This window comes from Microtus oregoni, unplaced genomic scaffold (assembly GCF_018167655.1).
Source record: "Microtus oregoni isolate MIOR12 unplaced genomic scaffold, Mior012 000000F_ref0000247, whole genome shotgun sequence".
Classification (NCBI taxonomy): Eukaryota; Metazoa; Chordata; class Mammalia; order Rodentia; family Cricetidae; genus Microtus; species Microtus oregoni.
This window is the reverse complement of record NW_024543059.1, coordinates 816,690-832,039: the sequence shown is the minus strand read 5'-3', so window position 1 is coordinate 832,039 and position 15,350 is coordinate 816,690. Positions and strand designations below refer to the sequence as shown.

The 15,350-nt window shown below is 45.4% G+C and overlaps 1 protein-coding gene across 1 annotated transcript in view; it reads left to right on the top strand.

The window, feature by feature from the left end:
• LOC121453475 (X-ray radiation resistance-associated protein 1-like) overlaps nucleotides 1-15,350 on the top strand; it is a 69,557-nt gene that overhangs the window by 10,724 nt on the left and 43,483 nt on the right. The window contains exons 4-7 of the mRNA XM_041660286.1: nucleotides 6,504-6,685; nucleotides 10,337-10,408; nucleotides 11,333-11,405; nucleotides 14,837-14,934. Of these exons, the coding sequence (XP_041516220.1) occupies nucleotides 6,504-6,685; nucleotides 10,337-10,408; nucleotides 11,333-11,405; nucleotides 14,837-14,934 (425 nt within the window). The remainder of the gene's footprint in view (nucleotides 1-6,503; nucleotides 6,686-10,336; nucleotides 10,409-11,332; nucleotides 11,406-14,836; nucleotides 14,935-15,350) is intronic.

The following is a 15,350-nucleotide window of genomic DNA, read 5'->3' as shown; positions in this document are numbered from 1 at the left end:
AATCTTTCCGGTAAGCGCACCTAGGGGCACAACACAGATGATTAGAAATGGGCTAAATTAATATGTGAGAATTAGCTTAGAAGAGGCTAGATAGAAATGGACCAAGCAGTGATTAAATGAATACAGTTTGTGTGTTGTTGTTTCAGGGCATAAGCTAGCCGAGCAGGCGGCCGGGGTGCTGGGAACGCAGCCCCGCCGCCCCTATTACTACAGGTAGATAGACAGATAGATGAGCAAGTGGGTAGATAGAATAGGAATTGGCTTATGTAACTTTAGAGGCTGAGGTAACCCCTGGGGAAGAGCTAATTCTGAAGTGGGATTTTTCTTTTGTTTGGTTTCCTGATGGTGAATATGAAGTCCAGTGCTTTGCACAAGTGGGCAATGTTCTACCACTGAGCTACATCCCAGCCCATTTATTTATTTATTTTTAAGATTTATTTATTTGTTATATATACAACATGTTTGCCTGCACACCAGAGGAAGGCATCAGATCTCATTACAGATGGTTGTGAGGCACCATGTGGTTGCTGGGAATTGAACTCAGGACCTCCAGAAAAGAAGTCAATGCTCTTAATCTCTGAGCCATCTCTCCAGCTCCTATGTATTTATTTTTTTAAGCAGCGTCTCTCTAGGTAGCACTGGCTGTCCTGGAACTCAGGAAAGGTTGGCCTTGAACTGCTGAGCTCTACCAGCGCCTCTGTTTCTGGAATGGAATGCTGGAATTAAAGGCACGTGCCACCACGCCACACCTGTTCCTCTACCCCATTGTAGTCTTGAAGCAGGACCTCTTTTTCCTCTCAAAAGTCTGGGTTTTTTTAAAATATTTATTTATTTATTATGCATACAATATTCTGTCTGTGTGTATGTCTGCAGGCCAGAAAAGGGCGCCAGACCTCATTACAGATGGTTGTGAGCCACCATGTGGTTGCCGGGAATTGAACTCAGGACCTTTGGAAGAGCAGGCAATGCTCTTAACCACTGAGCCATCTCTTGGCTCAGCCGTTAAAGGCTAGGCTCACGACCGAAAAGTCTGTTTTTGATCCGTAAGTGTTTGAGCTAACCAAGGGAGGAAGTGTGACCTTTACCATCAAGTACCTTTCTCACCAACATCGCCTCATCAAGACACTAACTCAATACAAAATACGGTCACAGCAACGAGTGTCTGAACAGTTGCATAGCCCAGCAAAGCTGACACATAGCAATCTGGAATGCTAGGGAAAAATGGATGGGAGTGTGAGAAACATCTGGAATGCTAGGAAAAAATGGATGGGAGTATGAGAAACATCTGGAATGCTAGGAAAAAAACGGATGGGAGTATGAGAAACAAGACTTCTAAAGAACTTCCCAGGTGTAGTTACTAATAACAAAGGTAAAAATGGGAACTTCTCAGTTGTGAAATTGAGCAGACCCCACTTTGAATGAGGAATCAAAATCAGCATTGTAGGACTGGAGAGGTAGCTCAACAGGAAAAACCACTTGCAGCAAGCATGGGGACCCATCCCAGCATCCATGTAAAAGCTGGGTGTGGCCATATATGCCTGTCACCTCAGAAGTGGGGGCAAAGACAGGAAGATTGCTGGGGTTTGCTGGCCAGCACACGTGAGATGTCGGGTTCTGGTTCAACCAGAAGCACTGTTTGAAGGGAACAAGATAGTGACAGAGAAACCTAACATGTTCTTCTGGCTTCTGCATGTACAACTGCACACATGCACTCAAACATCGCGCATGTGTATACCATATACACATCAAATAAACATTGTAATGTCAATGTGCTGTATAATAGTACACTCCTAAAACCCCAGCACTCGGGAGGCCGGGGCAGGAGGACTGTGAGTTTCGGGGCAGCCTGGTCTGCATAGTGAGAACCTGTTCCCGAAACAGGTTACCACCACCAGAAATAAAGCGCAATGACCCCAGGAGTTCCCTGAAATGATACACAGAGAAAGGCACAGCTTGCTTTTGTGGTAGCTTGCCAAGTTCAAAGCCTCTGTCTGAACATGGGACTGCATCAGACAAGCTCACACATGGGTGATTTTTTTAAATTTAAATACTGTAATATTCAGTGTTTCACTGACGAGTACTCCTCACAAGTGTCAAGTCTGCAGAAGGGAAAAGAGTGGAGAACCATCTCACCAGTGGGAGCAGACTAAGGAGCCATGCCTGCTGACTGTGATGTGAGATCCTGGCCTGGATCCTGGGACAGGAGGAGGGCCTTAGTCAGGAAACTGGCAAACTTCAAAGAGGGGCTAACATTAGTAGCTGGTGTTGCACCAATGCTAATTGCTCGATGTTCAGTAATTGTGTGGCTGTTATGTAATATGAGAACAAGATATTAGGGAAGCTGGGTAAAGGCTGTGGAGCAATTTACACCATTTCTGTAACTCTTCTGGAAGTCTAAAATTATCTCAAAATGAAAAGTTATAAGAAAAACAAAGCAACAAGTCCCCCCTCGATCCCACCCCCTGGCTACTAAAGGCCCATACCATTATCAGGCTCCACCCCATTTCAGCATTTCCATGGTCTGTCTCTCCTGACCCCCAGCCTCATTAACACTTCCATGGTCTTTCTCTCCTGACCCCTAGCCTCATTCACACTGTCATGGTCTGTCTCTCCTAACCCCCAGCCTCATTCACACTTCCATGGTCTGTCTCTCCTGATCCCCCAGCCTCATTCACACTTCCATGGTCTGTCTCTCCTGACCCCCAGCCTCATTCACACTTCCATGGTCTGTCTCTCCTGACCCCCAGCCTCATTCACACTGTCATGGTCTGTCTCTCCTGACCCCCAGCCTCATTCACACTGTCATGGTCTGCCTCTCCTGACCCCCAGCCTCATTCACACTGTCATGGTCTGTCTCTCCTGACCCCCAGCCTCATTCACACTGTCATGGTCTGTCTCTCCTGACCCCCAGCCTCATTCACACTGTCATGGTCTGTCTCTCCTGACCCCCAGCCTCATTCACACTGTCATGGTCTGCCTCTCCTGACCCCCAGCCTCATTCACACTTCCATGGTCTGTTTCTCCTGACCCCCAGCCTCATTCACACTTCCATGGTCTGTCTCTCCTGACCCCCCAGCCTCATTCACACTGTCATGGTCTGTCTCTCCTGACCCCCAGCCTCATTCACACTGTCATGGTCTGTCTCTCCTGACCCCCAGCCTCATGCACACTGTCATGGTCTGCCTCTCCTGATCCCCCAGCCTCATTTACACTGTCATGGTCTGTCTCTCCTGATCCCCCAGCCTCATTCACACTGTCATGGTCTGTCTCTCCTGACCCCCAGCCTCATGCACACTGTCATGGTCTGCCTCTCCTGACCCCCAGCCTCATGCACACTTCCATGGTCTGTCTCTCCTGACCCCCAGCCTCATTCACATTGACCTCGTGGCCTTTCCTCTTGACCACTTTGAGTTTTCACACCAACTCCAACTGCTATCGCCAGGAGTCAGGGATACAACACGAGAGTCGAGGAACAAAGTCTATGCCCTGGTGGGGCAGCCTTACCAAACTGCCTGGTCCATGGCAGGAGTGGAAAATCGTAGTTGAACTTTTTCTGTCCCACCTAACCAACTCCCAAACCACATGGAGACTTATTAATTATGGAAGTTTGACTGATAGCTTAGGCTTGTTACTAAATAGCTCTTACAACTTAAATTAACCCAATTTTTTTTTATTAATCCATGTTCTACCATGCAGTTCTTGCCTTTATCTCACTTTGTGTGTCCAACTTATTCCATGTGTGGCTGACTTCTCCCACATCTCCGTTCTTCTTCCCAGCATCCTCTCTGTCCTGAAAATCCTGTCTAGCTATTGGCTGTTCAGCCATTTATTTATTTATTTATTTATTTGGTTTTTTGAGACAGGGTTTCTCTGTGGCTTTGGAGCCTGTCCTGGAACTAGCTCTGTAGACCAGGGTGGTCTCGAACTCACAGAGATCCGCCTGCCTCTGCCTCCTGAGTGCTGGGATTAAAGGCGTGCGCCACCACCGCCCGGCTCAGCTATTTATTAAACCAATCTGAGTGACAAATCTTCACAGTGTACAGAAAGATTATTCCACAACAGTTCTCCCTTTTTGTCTAAATAAAAAGGAAAGGTTTTTGACTCTAACATAATAAAGCTATAGACAATAAGAACAATCATCAGTCAAGAATTGCATTTACAATGTTCAGTCCATTTGTATTTGGCATTTTTGGAGAAAATACTCCATTTATTCTATCCTGATGAGCCCAAACCTCTGCACCTAATTTACCTTCTGTCATAATTAAAGAAAACTATGACTGCCTAGTCTTCAATTCCATCACAGACCCCGAAAGGATAGAATATTACCTTAGTAAGCAGAAAGTGCAGAACAAGCAACTTCCAAACCTAAAAGAACAACAGAAACCACTTGCTGCCTGGACAGTCACCCAAGGTTGCTCTTCAATGCTGGGGCATCCATCTTTGGCCTGCATGCCTAGAATATCTGACAGACTTCTGTGAAGTAGGAATTTTTGAAGGACTTCCCTGTCCTTTCTTGGCAGTCGTTTCTCTGTGTCCTCTGGTTCAGCTTGGACTGCATACTATCAGCAATCGACGCAAGGGCAGTTTCTTGATTAAATGACTAACTTTTGCCATAAAGAAAGCAAATTCCATATGGAGGTTCTTTGATAACGTCATCCATTTTTGAAGTAGTGCCACCAGGAGCAGATGTGTGTCATTGTCAAGAAAAGCCTTATGTTATTAAAACATTTTAAATGCCATATTCTGTAGGTCTCTGAATTGTTTGAAATCATCTATCTATCTAAAATATACTTCTGTATGATCTTGAAAACATACCTCACGCGACTATAAGTTTGATAGTTATGGATAACTATTATACTCATTATCCTAAATAGCTTTCAAATACTAAAACTATACATAATGTTTTTTAAATGCACTGTAGAGCTACAATATATTAAACAAAAATAAAAGCATATATATATATATATATAACAAGAATAACCTTAAATTTGAATCAATATACAAAATCTATACCAATGTAAAATATTTGAGACTAGTAGTTGCTCAAAAGAAGACTCAATAATCCACCCTTTAATCTCATCATTTTAATCCTATGTCCCCCCTTTTTCATCTGGTTGGCTTCTTCCCCATCTCCGTCCTTCTTCCCACTGTCCTCTCTGACAAATCTTCACAGTGTACACGAAGATTATCCCACAACAGGAAATGCTTCATGTGAGGCCAGAGCAGGCAGAGCTGGCAACAGTGGTCACATGTCAGTCCAGCCCTAGAGGAAGAACTAGGAACGGCGGCAGGCCAGAGCCAGTGGTCCCAGCCTGGGTCTCATAGCTGTGTGGTTCTGTGTCTTCTAGGCCTTTGATATTTCTGGGCATTTTTGTTTGTTTGTTTGTTTGTTGTTCTTCCCTCTGCCCAGACTGTCTTGGTTTCAATCCTCTTCTAATGAATTCCTTCTGCTCGCTAGATCTGTGTCACGCTGGTAGGTTCTCTGGGCTTCCTCGGCACCTCAGGTGTCATTGAACTTTTGTGGGTCAGGGCTTCTGTCACGTTTGTTCCCATAACCTCCATACACATCCAAACAGATGGTTATGTAGGTTCGCTAGGTCATTCATTTAGGCACAGTGGTGAGCTCTGGGCCGGCCACGGGGACATGAAGATGAGTGAGTCAGACAAGGCCCCTGCTGTCCAGAGATTCTATCCCAGCGGGGAATGTAGACAACAAACGAGTAAATAATAGTATGATTACAGATCACAGTTAATGCCATGGGTCGGTTAATCACTAATGTGAGAGAGCAGATTATAGAATGTCATCATGATTTTTAAATGAACTTACTATGAATTCATAATCTTTATTTTTTTCTGATACAGAGTCCCATGTAACCCAGGCTGACCTCAGATTTGCTAGATAGCCAAGGATGACCTTGGACTTGTGGTCCTCCTGCTTCCCCCTCCTTGAGTAATGAGATTACAGGTGTTACTCAACCATAACCAGCTTTATACAGTGCTGGGGTTGAACCGAGGTCTCCATGCACGGTAGGCGAACAGTTGGCCAACTCTTGAGTTCCATCCCCAGCCCTCGTATTCTTTTTGCTGTAGCATGGGATCCAGGTCACACATAGGCCTTACCTAAGAGATGGTCAGTGGGAGAGTAACTGGCTAGCACCCGAGAGAGTAGTCCTCTATATCGAGGGGGTCCGGGAGGACGTCACATAACAGGAAGTGTCCAGTTTTTTCTCTTCAGTGAGCCGTAGACTTAGGAGGCACACACTTGGAGATAAACGAAGGGGCTGGGCAGCCATCCCATCTTGTTCTTTGTAAGCATTTTCATCTGTAGCATATGTGTCACTGAACTTAGTGGCTGCTTAAATGAGACACGTACACAGATACCCTCTGGCGGTGGTGAGGAACTGGGAGATACTGGGGGGTTAGTATGAAAGATCAATATCCATGTTCACACCCTCGGCTTCAGAGAAGGTTGGCCCTTCTCACCGGTCCATTCTTCCCCACAGGCCGAGGACACTGGTTAGTGGCTCGGAAAGGCAGCATGAAGAAGGGTGTGGCTAAGGCGTCCACTGAAGGCCAGGAGAACCTGAAGAAGGTTTCTTTCGAGACTGGGTTGAAGAAAGTGTCTCGGCGGGATAACCAGGCAGACAGTCGTGGACATGGACATGTCTTGGACCGAGCTTTTCTGGTGAGAGTAAATGCATTCCGGAGTATCTAGTGATATCAGCTAAGGGAGGGGGAAGGGAGGAATGAGGACTGCCCTGCCCTGCCCTGCCCTTATCTGGCTAGGGACTTGTCTTGCCCTGGTACCACTACTCCTATCCCACACCAAGCTATCAGAGCGATGGTGCCAAACTGAATGTGGCCAGTGACAAAAGAACCCTGGGAATTTCCTTTAACATGCAAAGCTTTTACATATGCACCCTGTGAGACAGACCTGATATCGCCACCTGTAGACAAGAAAAAAGAGGTCCCCTCTACAGCCAACAAATGACTGAATCAGGATTAGAACCCTGATCTACTGATTCTAAACCCTGTACCTTTGTATTATGTAAAATGCCCAGATGCAGTGGCTCACACCTTTAATCCCTGTACTTGGGAGGCAGAGACAGGTGAATCTCTGTGAATCTACATAGTGAGGCCCTGGCTCCTGAAGAAAAAAGTTATCATATGAAGTGCAAAGTCTTATGTGAGTTGGAAAAGAAAGAGTGTTTCAGAAATAAAGGATAAACTAAGGATCCCATGACAGCACTGAGGAGGAGCAAGAGATCTCTGTGTGCCATGCTGTGTACTGCCCTGAGGTGGGAGCCAGTGGGACAGGGGTGTCCTGTTCTCCCCCAGCCTTGGTTCTCTGGTTTTAGCATCTGTCTGGAAGCAGAAGGAGCTAATGGTGTTACTCCAGCCAGGCCTGAGGCAGTTTCTCTGAAGAGAGCTGGGTGCTGGGTTGGAGACCAGCCAGGAAGTTTCACATCTGTTCTACGCAGCGCTTCAGTAGCTTGGCAAAGAAAGATGGATTTTGTAGATTAATATTGATGGGTAGTGTGGTTCTCATTGCTCCCTTGTTTCCACATTCTGCTCGTATATCTCAGAGATTACAAGAGGTCATGCTTGGCTCTGTGTTCCCTTGTTGAGCAGGGAAAGGTTTTTGCAGAGCCTGTTAGGTTTGTTTGACTGTTACGACCACTACTCAGTGCAGAGTCCAGAGTCCAGGATACTGATGACTGTGAGGACTGAAACAGCAGGACTGAAGGGGGACAGGTCACGTCACTCCACAGTGTCCTCCCCCCACTCATTTCCAAATAAAGCTGACCTTGCATATCCACTATTCCTTATCCACAAATTCAAACAACCACAGACTGAAATGTTTGTGAAAAATAAAGCAAAATTTATTTTTATCTGTACTACACATGTGCATACTTTTATATTACTGTTCCCTAAACCATATGATCTAACAATTATTTACATATTATTTGTACTGAATTAGGTACTATCAATGACCCAGTTATGGTTTGAAGTAAATATGAGGAAATACATAGATTGTTAACAAGTATGACACTGTTTTAAATGAGGGACTAGAGGCCTAGAGAGATGACTCCATGGTTGAGAGCATTGGCTGCTCTTCCAGAGGACCTAGGTTCAATTCTCAGCACACACATAGAAGTTTAAGACATCTGTAACTCCATTTTCAGGGGATACAAAACCCTCTGCTTGTTTCCACAGGGATCAGGCATATAGGTGGTGCATACATACATGTAGGCATACAGGTGGTGCACACATATACATGTAGGCAAGCATCCAGATATAAAGGTGGTGCACACACATACATGTAGGCATACAGGTGGTGCACACACATACATGTAGGCATACAGGTGGTGCACACACATACATGTAGGCAAGCATCCAGATATAAAGGTGGTACACACACATACATGTAGGCATACAGGTGGTGCACACACATACATGTAGGCAAGCATCCAGATGTAAAGTTAACTTTTAAAATTCTGAGGTACTCGACTGTCCCTGTTCTCACATCCTAGCTCTTCCATCAGTTGTGAGAAGATCATTGTACTGGCCAGGTTTGCTACCTAAAGCAGCAATGAGAATGTTTTTCAGAGTAACGGGATCTCCACACTGCCTCTCAGTTCACTGGCCCCTCAGGTTGTATTATTCAATGACCCCCACATCCCCAAATACGTCATTTTGGTTAATAGTACCTTTGTGTTGTCACTAATTAACCAGTCACCAAACTTGCAACTTGGGGTTCTACTTTATACTCTGCCCATACCCCCACCTTTAACCACTCCAAGAACATCTATTAAACAGACATCGAGTCTACGTTCCTCTCATCTCTTCTGCTACAACACTTAACCCAGCTACTGTCATCTCTTTTTTTTTTTTTTTTTTTTTGCTTTTCGAGACAGGGTTTCTCTGTGGTTTTGGAGCCTGTCCTGGAACTAGCTCATGTCATCTCTTACTAACCATGTAACTCCCGAACTAGTTCAGACCAATTAGAAAGCTTTCCTCTCAGGTCATCCCGATGGCTAGCTGTACAAAGCCTGACAACCCGAGTTCAGCCCCCAGGAGAGAAGGTGGAAGAAGAGAACCACTCCCAAATGTTGTCCTCTGAGAACATGTACAACATGGTATGTGCACACATGCACACATCCCCAGATGCTGCTGCTGCTAATAATACAATGGTCTCTTCTGTCTTCTTATCTTTGCTTTTCTTTTTTCCTGGGTTTTCAAGACAGGGTTTCTCTGTAGTTTTGGAGCCTGTCCTGGAACTAGCTCTTGTAGACCAGGCTGGCCTCGAACTCACAGAAATCCATCTGCCTCTGCCTCCTGAGTGCTGGGATTAATGTGTGTGCCACCACCACCCAGCTTTGTCTTTTTATCCTTTCTAAGGAGGTCAGACATAGTGACTTTTATGAAACTTCTGTCAGCCACTACTTAATCCACACTCTTATTCAGCACCAATGTGGACCCGAATGGTCTCACGACTCCCTCTCTAGCCTTGTCTTGGCTTCCTCTCAAAAACATCGTGCAGCCTTCTGCCTGGGAGGCCTGCACACTCCCTACCCACTACAGGATCATCTCCTTGGCTGGAAAATTACTCCCTCAAGTAAATGTTTCCTCCTTCAGAGGCTGAGATTGGGGCCTCCTGTTTCCATACCCCCATGGAGTCTTGAACTTCTCCTTCAGAATAGTCATTACATTTCTAAGTACCTCATTTGACTTCCCACTAAGTGAAGGCGTGGGTGGCTTCTGCAGCTTCCCCACTTAGCCTGTTTAGAGCCTCTTCATAGCAGGCGCCATATGGATGGGCCATAATAGCTGGGACAAGGAACATTGAACTAGGAGATAATCTGAAGCTGATATCTGATCCTAACTTTTTCATTATTTACAATGACATGCAGTAGGCAAAAGTGCATAGTTTCATGATTCTAGATTTGAATCCAAATCATAGATCAATCATGTACTAACTATAGGGCCTCAGGCAAGGCACCTTCTGTCTCTTAGCCTCATTGAAGGGGAAGTAAACTCTTTAACTAAAGTCATACTGAAAGAGAGAGGTAAACCCTGAACACAACTAATAAGTCATAAGATACACTATTCACATTAAAGAAGGGGTTCAGTTAGGATTGAACAAGAGCTTGTTACAGTCAGTTCATGGCCCAGAGGTGGTTCTCAGTTAATTCTTGGTGAATGAGCAAATGCACATGCAAAAACAAATGACAGGTTTTATGAGCGTACCCAATGAGAAGACACTCAGCAGGAGTAGCTTAACCTATCATACTCCACTGGGACCCTGGGACTAAGTCTGTGTCCTCTGTTCCAGGTGAAGCACCACTGTGTAAGAAAGCCATCAGACCTTTGCACCGTGAACGTGAGCGGCATGAAGTTCTCCAGGGTGAGGCCAGCAGCAAAGGCATGACAGAGCCAGATGTGAGGGGGAGGAAGGGAGGGCAGACAAGCGCTCACCAGGCAGAAACAAATTCCAACTTTGCTTTAAATTTAGTGTTTGTATGAATTAGTAAAACTTACCTTATGAATCTGTTCTTGGGATTGAGAGCAAAGATGGTGTGAACTGGCCAGGGAATTTGGGCAGACTGTAATTCCTTATGTGGAGTTCCCATCCCACAAGCTCACCACCTTGTCGGGATAAATAAAGTCTTACAATGAGGTGGAATATATAAGAATGTATATGACACCATTGTTTGTAATGATGGAAAATTTGAGACAGACTAACCTTGTCATACACTCAAGCAATGAATTGAAATGGATGAACTGGACCTATGTGTATCAACACAGATTAATCTCCAAAGTGTTATACATATCTCAACATAAATCTCAAAATCATACTATTGAGTAAAAAGGCATATTGGACCATAAGTCTGTATGACTGTGAAGTTTTAAAGCATGTAAATCACCCTTTGCTTAGTTGATGGATATAAATGTGTTGTGCATGTAATACATGTACAGATCAAGAGTAGAGATGAGGTGAGAGGTTTGGGGGCAGGCGGCACATGGAGAGTTGTAAGTCTTCTAATAGTTTCTTTCACATTTAAACAGCTAAGATTCAGCTCTGTTAAAACTGGGTCATGCCTGGCTACATCTTCAGAGATGGTTCTCTGTCCTTTTCGATACATTTGAAGTACTCCAGGGTAGAGGAAAATGAACAGAAAAGCCCCCAGCCCTCCCCACATGACTGCTCCTGCACTCAGAATGTCTCTTAGTCCTTTAGGTGTCTGTCCTCTCAGCAGCTGCTCTGGTTTCCTGCGGAGCTCCCGGGCAGGGAACTAATCCTGTGTTTTTCTGGAATACTTTCTGACAGGCAAAGGAAAAGGACTTCAAACATTTCACTTCTGTGATTTATATCAACGCCTCTGAAAACCTGCTGCCTCTAGGTGAGCGTCCTCCTGGCCAGAAAATCACTTGTGACAGGATCTGTCTGTCCATCCGTGATCAGCCTTTCATCTTGGGTGGAACAGCCGGAGAGTAAGGGCCCCGGAGAGCACTCAGTCTGTACTCTGGTCCCACTCTGCCAAACTGGAGCCTGCTCCTCCACACACACAGATAACCCTCTCCTCCAACCTTGTAAACTCCAGCAAGAGAGGCTTTTAAATCTGTGCGTGCCCCTACCAGAGAGAAAGCATCTTGGTAATTCAGCAAATCCACAGTGACCCCTGCTGGTGTCAGAATGCGTGGCCTTTAGAAAGAACCGTGCCCAGTTTCTCTCTGGAGAGGAGAGTCGAGCTCAGACTCAGACCCAAAGCAGGGTGCATATAAGCAACGGTACAGGGAGGTCAGGAAACACTATGCAAGCATACAAAGGGGGCTTTAGCCCATACCAGAGAGTCAGGAAAACTTAAGAAAAGAGCACCTAAGCTAAGATCAGAGGATAAACTGGGCTGGCCAGGCGGCTGAGTGAGTTAAAGCACCCGCTGCTGAACTCGGCGACCTGATGATGATCCCTGGGACTCACGTGGTAGATGAAGAAAACCATCTCCTGAAGTTGTCCTCTGATATCTGTGTGCACACATACACATACACACATGCGTGTATGTGCACATATGCATGCACGTGTGCACAAACACACGCACACACATACACACGCATGCATGCACATGTGCACACACACATACACACATGCATGCACATGTGCACACACTCATGCATGCACACGTGCACGCACACATACACATGCATGCACATGTGCACAAACACACACACATACACACATGCATGCACGTGTGCACAAACACACACACATACACGCATGAATGCACATGTGCACAAACACGCACACACATGCATGCACATGTGCACAAACACACACACATACACGCATGCATGCACATGTGCACAAACACACGCACACACATACGCATGCATGCACATGTGCACAAACACATGCACACACATACACACACATGCATGCACATGCACACATTGTAATAAAGAAATTAACTCAGGAGTTAATGAAGGTGCTTTGGTTGGGGGGCAGCTGTATACTGCCTGGTCACAAAGATTACTTACAAGGGAGGAGAATTGAGGCTAGACACATTGGCAGGGCTTAGGGATCTTGGAGGGCTTTGGGAGTCAAACTTAATCCTTCAGATAGAAGAAGCCTGGAAACCTTTAAACAGGAAGCTCAGTGAGGAGGGGGTGGATTCTAAGAGAGAAAATGGAGGCCAGGAGATGCTAGGAATCAGTTCAGTTTTCCGTGAAAGGGGAGATGATACTAGAGACAGGCCGACCTGTGAGGGTATAAGGAGAGGGATGGATCTCAGAGACAGTCCTGGAGTGGGGGGGGGGGGTTGATGAGATGAGCTTGGTTTGTCCCCGGGAGTTGGATGGGAGCTTCTAAAGAGGCATCCGATGAGACCCCTGCCTTGGAAGAAAGGCACATGAAAAGATGGTCAGCCTCACTAGTAAGAGCACAACACCAGGATACTATTTTGTGCCCATCAGATATTGACCAGTATGATAACAGCCAGCACTGGTGTGGAGGTGGGTACTTTTGGTGAAGGTAAAATAGAGAAGTCGATGTGAACCATGAACATAATTTGGTCGTATCTCTTGAAGTTCAAAACAGGGCTGGAGAGCTGGTTTAGCTGCTCTTGCAAAAGACCCAGGTTCAGTTCCCAGCACCCATGGGGTAACTCACAGCTACCTGTAACTCCAGTTCCAGGGGATCCAGCGCCCTCTCCCAGCCTCCACGGACTCCTTTACACACTTGGTGCTCATGAAGTCACAAGGCACACAGACATACACTAAACAAACAAACAAATGCATACACGAATGTTTTAAAAATCAAAATAGTCTTTGCTTTTAGTAGCTCCACTTGTAGGACTTACACAAGGAAACCCACTAGACAGCCTCTTAGTAGGCCTTGCTGAGCATTCTGACTCAAGCCTTCTTCAGGCCCCACAGCACATCAGGTTCACTTCCGAGGTTCTAAGTAATTCTACACTGTGTGCCAGCTGCATGGCTTCAGCGGAGTCCCCGTGACTGGCCATCTGGGAGGGCTGCCCACTAGCCAAGTGCCACCCTAGGCGCAGGACAGAAACTCTCCCTGGGCAAATGCAGGAATCACCTTTGTCCCTTGTGACATTCCATAGTTCTGTAGCTTGTAGCAGTCCCACGAAGGACATATCTGGTTATGGGAGTCACCATTTATAGAAATGTTTATAATTTATACTTTTCTCCTGGTCCAGACACAAGATACTGGTCTGCAATCATTTTTACCACAAGCAACAGTTGCCTAGTAACACAGTTACCATAGCATGTGTTTCAGGTTACCAGGGAAACAGGACTAGAAAGGGAATCTTAAGATGCAGTTATCATGTAAGAGGGAGTTTTGGATTACCTCTTACCCCCATAGCCTATATGCTATCAATAGGAAAACGGTAACGTTATGGCATGTCTATACCAGCAGGTAATTAAGGTAGTGGACAAATCTGTTTATTTTAATATAGACTAACCTTCAAGTCACACTGTTAAAGGAGAACAGCCACAGTGCAGCGTGTATCCCATGATATAAGAAAAAGATTGTATCTCAATACACACATGAGAAAAATGAGGTGTATACATGGCATTTTAAACAGTTGACCCCAACTGTTGGGGCTACAGGAACATTTTTTTTTCCTGTGATGTTGACTATTTGGGGTGAACATAGTGACATCTCTAATCAGAAATAACAGATTATCTAGCAGTGTGGCTCAGTGGTTGAGAGTTTGCCTGGCATGCATAAGGTCCTGCGGTTGATTCCTAGTCTGGGAAGAAAAAAGGAGAAAGACAAGAGATAACTTTTAAGTGGGCTTTGCATTTGAACACACTTTGTGCGTCCAAGCCTTAGTTTTCGCTCTTGCCTGCAATCCTAATTTCTAAAAAGTCACTTAGTAGCCCGAGCCTCCGTTTCCTCAGCCATAGAATGAAAGTCATAATTCCTATTAGTGAGTGTGGGTAGAGATTTTAAATTTTCTAAAAGATTATTTTTATTTTTATTTTGTGTATGTGGGCATGTGTTTGGATTTATGTACACGAATGCAGGCACTCATAGAGGCCAGAAGAGAGAGGACATTGGAACCCTTGGAGCTGGAGTAACAGGCAGTTGGAAGCCACCTAGTGTGAGTGCTGGGAGCTGAACTCTGGTCCTCTTAACTGCCAAGCCATCTCTGAAGCCCCATGGTTAGAGTTTTAAAGGCCTGATAACGTAAAGCATCGTCCACAACTCACCCTTCCCCCTGTGAAAAGCTCAGTGGATGGTCGTTATTTGTATCTTTCTCTTTAAGCCTTTACGAGCTCAAGATTCTCTCTTTCTGTTCCCATGCAGATGCTTTTCACACATTTCCAACCCTAAAGGAACTGGAGCTTGCATTCAATGGCATCAAGACGGTTTATGTGAAATATGGAGACTTCAAGACATTGGAAGTAAGTTGGAGGTAGGGAGTTTTTGGTCCTACCTGTTTCCCTGTAAGGGATTAGTATAAGGGTCTTTACAGAGTGTAACGTTGGAGAAGGGTTCTCCACCCTTTCACTGTTAGGCTTTTTGTAGATGGCCTCGAGGTTGTGGTGGTAATGATGACAGTGATGATGATGGTGGTGATGATGGTGGTGGTGATGATGATGGTGGTGGTGATGATGATGGTGGTGATGGTGATGATGGTGATGATGATGGTGATGATGGTGATGATGGTGGTGGTGATGATGATGGTGATGATGATGATGATGGTGGTGGTGATGATGATGATGGTGGTGATGATGGTGGTGGTGATGATGATGATGATGGTGGTGGTGATGATGGTGGTGATGATGGTGATGATGATGGTGGTGATGATGATGATGAT